Genomic DNA, 12,706 nt, shown 5'->3' on the forward strand with positions numbered 1-12,706 from the left:
ACGATTGGGGGTCATAGTCTATGGGTGATTAGGTTATGAAATATTTTTACACATTTTAATTTAATTAAAAAACAAATAAATATTTAATAAACATTTTCTTTTAATGGATTAATAATTAATAACTATTAAATCAATCAAAAAATAAAGAGTAAATTAGACGAATAGTCCCTATGGTTTGGGGTAGTTTGCACGTTGGTCCCTAACTTATTTTTTTAACTCGTAAGGTCCCTATTGTTTGTTTTTGTTGCGTGCTTGGTCTATAGTCTTACCTAAAAAGACAATTTTGCCCTTTATTTTTTAATTTATTTAAATAAACACACTTCCAACCTCACTTCTACCTCACTTTACCTTACCTTACCTACCTCACCTTATTTAAATAAATTAAAAAATCAAGGGAAAAATAGTCTGTTTAGGTAAGACAGGGACCAAAAATGCAACAAAAACAAACTGTATGGACCTTACGAGTTAAAAAAATATATTAGGAACCAAACGTGCAAATTATCCCAAATCGTAGGAACCATTCATGAAATTTACTCAGAAAATAATAAATAAGTCAAAAATGTCTTTTCATATCCGGAGGGATGAGGCGCACAATACTTAACTAAACGAGAAATGGTCCAAGTTAATTTTTAAAAATAAGGACTGGACGTGCCTTTTGACTCCTACACGAGGGACGGTTTGTGTAATTTACTCTATCGGAAAAGTATGGTCGACGAAAAGACACATAAGGTTTATATTTTTTTTTTAAACTTGTAAACCATCGTATTTAAAGTTTTTATAGATTTTTTTAAAACCTATCTTATAATATTGGAAAAGTATGGTCAACGAAAAGACAAATAAAGTTTATATTTCGTTAAAACGTGCATTGATTTTACCCATATTAGTATGAATGATGTATTTTAAACAATGAAGTTGATAAAAATTGATATACACGTCAACATCAAAATAGATAATAAATTTTTTGTGATGATTTAATATCATATATTCAAAAAATTGGTTTAGAACGTATTACTAATAATATAATTATGCAAACATTTCAAGGTATAGTCTTGTTGGTACGATTATAAGAGTTTTAATATAAATACTAGATATGTTTATATATTTCAAAATACACGACCCGACCCATCATTAATATTATTGTCTTTTATTTTTGTGAGCTTCTTTTAATTAAGAAACTATATGGTTTTTTATTCAAAATTCATGATTAGTCCTTTCTATGTTATAAGCAATTAAGGGTCTAAAAGGCTCATTATGACTTAAGGCTTGTATTTAACGTCACGTTTTAACAAAATTAACAAAATATTGCCTTTATATATATATATATATATATATATATATATATATATATATATTATAATTATTGATTATATATTAAATTGTTATCTTAAGTGATACCTTACACCTTACAAATTATGTGACTTACCACAACCCATGAAAGTTTTAGGTTTGATATTGTCATCAAATCACCTTCTAATTTAATTTAGAATATTGTATTTTTTTTGAAAGAGAAAATTTAGAACATTGTTATTGTTATGGGTTATTACGTTTTTTGTGTATGTATTTGGTTCAAACTCCACAATGATGTCGAAGAAAGACAAGACAACAAATATTATTATTGCATCTTTAAAAAATGCCGTCTTTAATTTTATTCCAAAGGAAAAAGGCGGGTTTGATTGTTATTCGATTCTAACATGTCGATATCAATGAAATGAGGCTTCTTCCTCCAAACCCTCTCACTTTGTTATGCTCCTTCTATTATGTTCTTGCAACTCTCTTGGTGTAGATGGCTGTTAGACAAAAACTCCAAAGATGTGGTGCACTTGAATTTTAGAAGCCAGCATGTAAATTTTGGACCACATATTTACTGAATATTACTCCATATGTAAAGACCCCGTAATTGACAAGTCTTTGTTCACTCACAAACACACCACATATATTCATGAGGTCATTAATTTAATCTAAAGCTCATAAGAAGAAAACATTTTCTTAATTGAGGCATCACTATCCTTCTATCTGCATGCCTTATGAGCTGTTTATGATCTGCAATTAGCTAATATTCCAAAACACGTTCAAATTCAACACTCTCAAGAGATAGTGACACTCGACCCCATATTGATCTCAACTTGGTATATATTGATTATTTATTATAACAAAACTGCAAGTTGAGCCGAGTGTTTCGTTAGTGGGATAGTGGTTCGTTTGGAGAACGACAACATTTTTCTGTCGTTTTCAAGTAAATCACCTTTTGCTTAGATTATCGATAATGATCACCACCTTCCTCAACATAGTCTCAAACAAATTAATGACAAATGGGTTTGGGTAAAGCTTTTTTGCGAACAAAATAGTGGATATATATATATAGGAAAAAATAAAAAGGTTAATTTATATACATGTGTAATTCTTGTAACGCCACGACATGTCCACCTGTTAACCTCTCCAGCACCAGAATCCGCCACCTAGCTCCTCCTCCCCATCTCTCTCATGATATATATCCATGGCAAGAACCTGATTGAAGTAGCTAGGATAAGAAATAGCAATCAAAAGCAATGGCGGACATGAGAAGAAGCGGTGTCATCTGTGATGAGAGTTGCGGCTGTCCTTCGCCTTGCCCCGGCGGTGTTGCATGCAGGTCTCTCTCTCTCTCTCTCTCTCTCTCTCTCTCTCTCTCTCTGGAGATTGAGTTATGTAGTGAGTTGAAGGAGATATGATATATAATGAATATGTGGTGCAGGTGCAAGAGTGGTGGCATGCAGAGCAGCGGCGGTGGGGAGGAGGAGCACAAGAAATGTTCATGCGGTGAGCACTGCGGATGCAACCCTTGCAGCTGCTCCAAAGAGTCGGCCTCCGGTGGCACAGGAAAGGCTTTCTGCAAGTGTGCTGATGGTTGCACCTGCGTCACTTGTTCATCTTGAAGATTGGAAAGGTCGACCTAGTTGATCAGTTTATATTAGCTAGAGAAAATAACAGCCTATTCCACCCTAATATATATATTTACGTACATATATGTATTTATATAAATAAATGTTATGTGGGTTGGACTGAATCTGTAAGATTATGATCCTAACCGTTTGGATGTTGTAAATGGGATTAATTTTGTTGGTAAACATCGCATGCATGATGAACGAATCTGTAAGATATAAGAGACATAGAAAATATGTTAGTTTTTGTGATTTCTTTTACACATCTTTGTATAAAGACAAAAGACTTGAAGAATGTTATAATTCAGAAGATGAACAACATTTCAACATAAGAACACTACCAATAATACTAATCGAAATAGATTAGGAAAAAATGTGAATTTTTGTTGATTGAAGAAAAAATGGTTACGTTACTCTTAAGCAAATCTCTTTGATCGCTCAAAATATTGGGGAGATTGTAAAAATGTTGTTTAAAGTGAAGCACGAATAATTTTAAGAGTTAAAGGTGGGCTTGAATGATATGTAGAAGCCCATGTGGACAGCCCATCATCACAACAGTCTTCAAACTTCAATGTTCAGTACAAAGATAGAGTCATTTAAAAAATTTGAACGAATTTATTGTCGTTTGTATTGTTTTGTATAAATAGACTTGTGTGGGTTTCATGATACTATTATGATCATTATTATTTTTTGTTTTGTATAAATAGTCCTCAGTTGTGTGGGTTTCATGATACTATTTTCTGTTTTAGTTTTTTTAACCATAAAGTAGCGTACTTCTAAAAACTATCCGTGTCTCTAACACATTACCTTTCAATTGGGAAAGTCGTGTGGTTCATGATACTATTCAAAACGCATTTTAATATTGCAAAATTGTATAATCGGTTATTTTCGCAATCTCAAGAAGTTTTTTAGTTCATATAATATTCTTTTTCAAATCTCCTGTAGATTGATAATCTCGTCAATAGTGCGCATTCTCGTTATATGTTTTTTTACTCCACGTAGAGAGGTGTGGGTTTTACTCCATTTTTCAATCCTATTATCTATTATTAGGTTAATTCAAATTTCAATTTTTTGTCATTATGTTGAAAATTTTGAAGATACCAATTAGGTTTGTTAAATTAAGGACTTAGGGTTAACAATTACTGATTATTTGTTGTTGAAACTTAGAATCAAGTTATAGTTGATATATTTTGATTGTAGGTTGCTATTTAATCATTTGTTGTTGAAACTTGAAATCAAGTACTCAGTCAACAGCTAGCTTCTCACAGACAACGACTCCCAACATTCTTAACCTATCAATGTGTGACTTCATCTCTAAGACATGTGTACACACTAACTTTCCTTTTTCATGTTTACTTGCTAAAAGGGCTTGAGTGAGCTTGAACTTTTCATGCCTTTGATCTTGTAGTTTAGGGAGAATAATAGGAGGTGGTGGAGGAAGTGAAGCATGATCTCTTGTTCCTCGATTGAATCGTGGAATATCATCTTCATGTGGAAAGCTTGTTCCAAGAGATTTGGGAAGACCATAGTTGTCGTACTTTGACATCTACAAAATGGGAGAAAATTCAAGTTAGTTGATTGATTGATTGATTGAGTCCTTAACAAATCACCCAAATGAGATATTAAGGCTAGGACCCAACACAATACTCTACAACTTGGGAGAGGGATGTCGTTACCCAAATTGCAGAACATTTGAAGATAAGTGAATGATGATTCACTAATTTTCCACCATGAAAAACGAAAAAGAGATTAAGTTTTTAAATGTATTGAAAACTCCTAGATCCTTTGAGATTCATTGAACTTTTCAATGACATATTTAAATCTCGATATGTCCCTCGATTTGTGATTGGGATGCCGATGATCACAAAACAGGGTGTGAATAACCATGCAAACTTACATGGTGCCCCCAATGTTACAGTCACTTATTCGATGTCCCGGTTAACCACATACGCTCCACCGAACTATGACAAACATCGAGTCACCCTTTGCTACCTTTGCTTAGAACCCATTTAGTGTGCCGGTTAACCATACACGCTCCACTAACGTCTTAGCAAGGGTACAAAGTGTAATTTCATGGAATTGCATCAAATTCACTTTTGCCTAAAGTGACTAAGATTGAGAATTTTGTGAAAACATTTAGTTACTTTATAATTCATTATACTTTTAATGGAAAGGGTTTGCCCTATCCTACCCGTTCGGCTAATGACCCTCCACTAGTCAAGAGTGTGGCGGGTAAGAGTGGATACCCAATGACGATCATTTTACAGACCGCTTCCTTAAACACCTCATATAGACCAACTTCGTGAATGAGGCCTACTAACGGTAAGACTGACATTTAAGTTATACATATATAATATTAGACTTTTAATTTTATATATACTATAAGGGTGTATTTTACACTTTTAAAATACTATGTGGTCTAATTTAACAGGTTTCACTTTTAATTTAATTAAATGTAAACCATATCATTATAGATTTATTAACTCTCTTTTAATTATACACTTAATTAATTTAATAAAACCATAAGGGTGCAATTTGAACTTTTAAAAAATTAGGGTTTTAGAATTTAGCATTTTAAAATTAAACTTTTAATTAAAATTTAAATTCCAAAACTTGAGGGCAAGTTTTGAAACATTTCAAATCATTAGTGTTTAGAATTTAAATATTTCAAAATTAAACTTTTGATCACAAATTTAAATGGGTAAATGACACAAAAAACACTATTTTTACACAGAAATTCGATTTTGACATTGTGTTATTTTTTGTGTCAATTTTGACACTGTGTTTTTCAATTCGTTACAATTCTGACCACTTGACCGGTTAACCAGGTTACATGCTGACGTGGCATGATGACGTGTCAGTTTTGATGACGTGGCATGCTGACATGATATGCTGACGTGTCAAAATTGATTTTTTTTCCACAAAAAACACTAAGTTTTCACTTTTTTTTTTTATTTTGACACTAAGTTTAATTTTTTATTTCAATTTTGACACTATGTTTTTTTTGTTCCAATCGAACATCATTTATCGAATTTTGTTCAATTTTGTCTATTTTCCATTTGAAACCGTATAAATATATTTTTTTTATTACATTTTAAACCGTATAACATATTTTTTTCGTTTAAAAACCACATTTTTATTTAAATACAAGGTGTTTTTTTTCTTACATTCAAAGCATTAGTTATATCATGAGAATCAAACTAACCATAAGCTTCTAATAAGATGTAAAAATTTGATGGGTTGCAAACTTGATATCCAAATTTTGATCAACTACACGCCTATAAACCTTCAAACACATTTTAAAGTTGCATATTAATATAAAATACAATTTTTATATAGTTAATACATATTTATACATAAAAATATGGTTTGAGTGTAAAAAAATGTATTTATACAAAACTATGGTTTTTAAATGAAAAAAAAAACATATTTATACGGTTTAAATGTATTAAAAAAATATTTATACGATTTCAAATAGAAAATTGTCAACATTGAACAAAATTGGAAAAAATGATGTTCGATTTGGAACAAAAAAACATAGTGTCAAAGTTGAAAGAAAAAATTAAACGTAGTGTCAAAATCGAAAAAAAATGAAAACTTAGTGTTTTTTGTGAGAAAAAAATTCAATTTTGACACGTCAGCATATCATGTCAGCATGCCACGTCATCAAAACTGACACGACATCATGCCACGTCAGCATGCAACCTGGTTAACCGGTCAAGTGGTCAGAATTGTAACAAATTGGAAAACACAGTGTCAAAATTGACACAAAAAAAACAGTGTCAAAATCGAATTTCTGTGTAAAAAGAGTGTTTTTTGTGTCATTTACCCAATTTAAATTCCAAAACTTGAGGGCAAGTTTTGAAACTTTTCAAAACTATCAAGATCAAATTACAAATAATTAAAATTAATCAAATAATTGATAATTATCTAAATTTGACCTAATTCAATTTCTTACTAGATAATTCAAAAACAAAATTACAAATAATTAATATTTATCTTATAAAACAAGTAATTATCTTACTTTTGACAATTATCTTCTATTTTGGTAAGGATAATCATCAAATATTGATAAAATTCAGATTTTATTGATGAAAAACGGTTTTGGTAATTATCCTTCAGCAAAAATAGCAAAAATCCCGATTTTCCCTCTGTCTGACTCCCAGACTCGCCGAGTCACTGTTTGGACTCGTCGAGTCCAGCAAGTGACTCCCCGAGTTCAGTCGGGCAAAGGGCAGAAATCGATTTTTCAAGCAATGGATGAACATGTAAACATCAAATACAACAGAAACCAATCAAGGCTCTGATACCACTGATGGGTTTTAGACAAAAGAACATCCTATGTGCTCATGCAAACCCTAAGGCTTGGATCTAGGTTTCTTTATTGTACATGCAATTCATCCAAGACTTATAAACCCTAGATCTTGCATACTAATTTCGAAATTGACATGTATGAATAGATATAGATGATTACTTCTTGTAGAATGGCTTGAATCTCTTCAATCTTCTTTCCTTGGAGCTTAGAGTCACAAATGTCACTCCTCTAATGGTTTACAAACACCAAGAGCAAGAGAATGACTAATGAGAAGGAGGAGGATCACCAAAAACATCCTAGGGTTCTTCTAAAAGAGTTCACCATGTTTTTGGGGTGATAAGGGTCTTTATATAGTGAGGCGATTAGGGTTATCAAACAAGGAAACCCTAATTTGACTGCTTAGACTCCAAGCAACCAATGGACTGTAACGCCTGGTTTTCAGGGCTAAGCATTTTTGACGATGTAATAGTCTAGGTCAACTATTGTAACTCTTTTTGATGTAATAAAGATGAAATATTTTAATTCTATGTGAATTATGTGTATTTGTGTGCTTATTACTTTATTATAAATATATAATTAATAAAAGATAAAAATAAGCGTCAAAATTTAAAGTGTGAGATAAGCCCGATATAGTGGTCGAATAAGGATTCCGGGGATATAAAGAACGCCGAAATTCGAGTTATAACGAATAAGTTCATCTTCTGACTTCTAAAATCTGTAACTTTCACATACGACCTCTATTTTTGATGTTCTTTATATCCACGCGTAGGTAAAAGTAATATCTACAACTTTCATTTTTACTCTGTCGGCTAATTCTCGACCGATCTTAAATTTAACAGTACAAGGAGATTATATTGTTAAACGTCCGCGTAAAATTCATAACTTCTACATACGGACTCTGTTTTCTTCTGTATTTTTACCGTTGAGTTCCTATTAATGAGATCTTCAACTCTCAGAGGAGGCGTGTGGTTGCAGAGGCAAACTACAAACCACGTTTGCGGTACACCAATTCAGAGGAGGCGCGGTTCATTGGTGGAACACTCTGGGGAAGACTCTAAGCCCCAATGAGCCCCTGCAACTAAAGTGGGCAGAGTTTTTGGTGCAGTTCAAACGTAGGTACTACTCAGCCCAAAATCTGCTCGAGCTAGAAAACCAATTACTTACCTTGAAGAAAGGAAGCATGTCTGTTGATGAATACACCAACAACTTCACAGAGAAGATGGAGTTTGCCTTACGTCTTGTTCCGGATGAGCTGACGAAAATCGACAAGTACGCAAAAGGACTTCCATGGGAATATGCAGTGCCAGTACGTCAGGCACCTACTTTGGAGGCAGCTATCTAGGCTGCCAAGTCGGTTGAGGAGATGATCAAGGGAAGAGCCGCCAACAAGACCGAGGTTGGCGAAAAGAGGAAGTTTGAGAGGTCTACGAAGCCCGATGAGAGAAGCAAGTCCAGTACAAGGAAGTTTAAAGGAGAAGGGAGTGAAGAAAGATGGCGCGAGAAGTGCAAAAAGAAACACTCTGGAAAATACGGTGAGGAGGTGACTTGTTTCAAGTGTGGGAAGCATGGGCATTACGCCAACGAGTGTAAATTCAATAAAAGGGTATGTTATGAATGTAATGAGGAAGGGCACTTCAAGCAAGATTGCCCGATGAGAGAGGGGGATAAAAAGCCAAATGTGCCACCAAAACCAAAGACAAGAGCATTTCAAATGATCCTTGACGAAGCAGATGACAATGCGAGGATTCAAGAGTGAAGGCTTGACATCCGAAGGTCGAGTTATGAAATAACCATAGAATCATATGATGTAGCCTATTAGAGGCATAGTCTAGGGTGAACTTGAACACCTATGTAATAGTTTCAAGGAGTAATAAACCTTCGTTTTGATATTTGATGTGTTAAGCTGTTATGTGATTTTCTTGTGTGGTGACTTGGAAAACTGCGGGACAATACTTGGGGCGAGTATGAGTAGGTGTGAATGGTAGTAGAGGCCTATACTACCGGAAGCACAAGAATCACACTTGGATCAGGGAAAGTCACAAGGTTACCAAGAAGCTAGTAATTGATTTCGTTTTATTCAAGTATGTCGTTACCATAGTTTCGGTTATGACTAATAAGATTGTTGTTATCCCGACCCTAGTGGTCATATCACATTGAGTCCGACTACGATGAGTAGGTTACGTGGTTCAAAGAACCAAGTTTGATGTAGCGTCCGACTTAAACCAAACGATTGAAATCAAAGCGATCAATAGAAGTATCACGCTCGTTGTTAAAGAAGTTGGTAGCTAGAAATGCTACATGTTAAAATGTGATTATATCACATTAGACCATGAAGGAAGGCATATTCCATTCTGGAATTTGACTCTAAGAGACCTGAGTCTAAGCGTTCCTACATACGATGATAGGTCATTAGAATATGACACATCGGTCAATTGTAGTAAATCAAATTGACTTATCCTAAGTTTGTTAAGAAGAAGAAGGAGTCTCTGATAAAGAATGAGGCTGTGACACGAAGTTCATGATTGAAAGTCTAACGAGCAGGTGCAAGACCGAGCACTGCCTGCAGTCAAGGAGTCCAAGAGTTAGATACTCGTTCAAAGTTCTTCAGAAGGTTGGGAACCAAGCTTACAAGCTGGAATTGCCCGAAGAACTCGATGGTATTCATAACACCTTCCATGTGTGTTATCTGAGGAAATTCACGGGAGAAGTTCCCGACATAATTCCAATCTCAGAGTTAAGGATGGATGAGAATAAGAGGCCGATCGAAGAGCTTGAGGCAATTATTGACTGTAAGACTAAGAAGTTACGACGCAAGATGGTCGACTTAGTGCTAGTCTGATGGAAACATTCGAATGGGCCGAATCTCACCTGGGAAACAAAGGATGACATGATGAGTCGTTATCCACATCTATTTGCTTATGCATGATTCCGGGACGGAATCATCCTAAGGGGGAGAGAATTGTAACGCCCGGTTTTCAGGGCTAAGCATTTTTGACGATGTAATAGTCTAGGTCAACTATTGTAACTCTTTTTGATGTAATAAAGATGAAATATTTTAATTCTATGTGAATTATGTGTATTTGTGTGTTTATTACTTTATTATAAATATATAATTAATAAAAGATAAAAATAAGCGTCAAAAATTAAAGTGTGAGATAAGCCCGATATCTTTACATAAAGTTGTAGGGGTCGAAACAAGGATTCCAGGGATATAAAGAACACCGAAATTCGAGTTATAACGAAGAAGTTATGGCTCGCCGAAGTTTTACGGCAAAACCGGCACGACACCGGGAGACGTAAATAGTGAATTTACGATGGAGGAATTTTTAGCCTTAGTGATCTAAACTAAAGTTGTAGTATATGTTAAATCGAGAACATCCATAAAAAGAACGCCCAAATCCGACTTCGTATGAGGAAGTTATGATTTTTCTAAGATTCGGCTTAGCAATGCACGACCCGAAACTCGAATTTTAGTTCGAGCGGTTTTTGACTTACGCGACCTAAATGAGAGTTGAAGATCTCATTAATAGGAACTCAACGGTAAAAAACAGAAGAAAACAGAGTCCGTATGTAGAAGTTATGAATTTTACGCGGACGTTTAACAATATAATCTCCTTGTAGTGTTAAATTTAAGATTGGTCGAGAATTAGCCGACAGAGTAAAAATGAAAGTTGTAGATATTATTTTTACCTACTTGTGGATATAAAGAAAGTCAAAAATAGAGGTTGTATGTGAAAGTTACAGATTTTAGAAGTCGGAAGTGTGTTGTGCGAAAATGGGTGATGTGGCACAATCTTGGTCATTGCTTTCTCCCCAAGTCTTGCCACTAGATGGTGACATGTGGCACCAAGTTCGGCCAATTTTCACCCTATAAATAGAACCTCTCCCACCCTCATTTTCTTCACACCTTTCTCATTCTTTCTTCTCTTTACTCTCTCTCTCTCTCTCTCTCTAGAACCTCTCTCTACCCCCGAAACCCCCGAAAAGCCTAGGGAACCTCCCTAGCACGAGGCGGAAGCCCCGGAGTGCTCGAAGGCTCCGAGAAGAAGAGCTTTTCGGCTCGGGAACGCTGCTCCAAGCAAAGCCCGGTTTTCTATAAAACCCGCTGTAAGTGAGCTACGTCTACATTATTTTTAATATATTGTTTATTTAATTATAGTAACGTTATTAGGAACTTATAACAAATACTTGGGCTATTACTATGGGTTATATAAGTATTGTTTGACGCTTATATAATAGTAATAATAGCTAGACTATTAATTAGTCTCGGCGAATAATAAACTAAACTCTAGTGTTAATAATACTAGGTTTCGTCGGAGGAAATTATTTTTAAGAAACGAAGCGTTGTCTGAGTTCAGATTCACCACCTTTTCAGGTGAGTGCATAGTTACTTTCATCTTACACATAGATATGAAGTATTTTATATACATTACGTGCTACGTGTGCATATTGTCTGAATACTTGCTGTCTATGCTGGATGAACGATTTTATACATGTTTTAAATGATTTAAATTGTATATGTATTTTATATCTACAAAATATGTTGGGTAAAACATGAGTAGATGGCTGATGAGGGATGAAGGCTGAAATAGAGGAACATTAGTAGTGTGGACCTAGTGCCCTATAGGTGAACATTGGCAGCAATGGACCTAGTACCCTATAGATGAGCACTGACAGTTGCGCCAAAATCTGTAGATCTTTTAGATATACGATAAACATCCTAGCAGTTGGGCTCTAAGGATAGTATCGGCAACTGCGCGTAATAGAGAACATTATATGTAACATCCGAATTCCCAGGTAAATTATTTATTAATTTATTTTTTTGGAATTTTTGAAGGAACTCGGCGAGTTGGTGCCAAGACTCGCCGAGTAGGGTCGCGGATGTTCATCCGGGTTCACGTCTGGACTCGGCGAGTACATAGGTGGACTCGACGAGTCCACGCTGTTTAATGAAGCCCTAATTTACAGGGTTTGGGACCTATTTAAAGTTCCTTATGGCCGTCATTTACGACTATCACACCCCAGAGAGAGACCTAGATCGCTTGTGAGGAGAAGAGAGGCCATTGTTGATCATTTGTTGGTGTAATTTGAAGGGAAAGCTGACCAAGGCAAGAGGAGGCTGAAGGAAGTGCAAATCTAGTGACTTAAGAGTTCAAAGGCTTCATATTGAGGTATTCCTTCGGACTTTCTCCAGTTTTGGGTGTTGATTCATAGAGTTAGGGTTTTCAAACCCTTTGGAAGATGATTACCTAGAGTATTTGGTCCCTTATCGAGTTTGTGCTTTGGATCAGGACTCAAATAGGTCCAGAGGCCTTAACCCATGGAGCTTTATGAGTCATTTTGGGGTTATTGGACTTAGGTTACCATTTTTGGGGCTAAATCACCATTTGAGGCCATCATGTTGATATATAAGCATCAAGATTCGAACTTTACGTGACTTTCATGCTTGGGAAGGCCAGATTTATGGATTTGG

General features: G+C 35.0%; 1 protein-coding gene across 1 annotated transcript; it reads left to right on the top strand.

Annotated features, from left to right (window-relative positions):
• Positions 1 to 2,435: 2,435 nt before the first annotated feature.
• Positions 2,436 to 3,104, top strand: LOC145069229 (metallothionein-like protein 4B). Its single transcript, XM_079016177.1, has 2 exons — positions 2,436 to 2,629; positions 2,732 to 3,104. The coding sequence occupies exons 1-2, from the start codon at positions 2,547 to 2,549 to the stop codon at positions 2,910 to 2,912; spliced, it is 264 nt and encodes an 87-aa protein (XP_078872303.1). The 5' UTR covers positions 2,436 to 2,546; the 3' UTR covers positions 2,913 to 3,104.
• The last annotated feature ends 9,602 nt before the right edge of the window (positions 3,105 to 12,706 follow it).

Source organism: Lactuca serriola, chromosome 8 (genome assembly GCF_051521515.1).
Source record: "Lactuca serriola cultivar US96UC23 chromosome 8, Lser_US96UC23_V15, whole genome shotgun sequence".
Classification (NCBI taxonomy): Eukaryota; Viridiplantae; Streptophyta; class Magnoliopsida; order Asterales; family Asteraceae; genus Lactuca; species Lactuca serriola.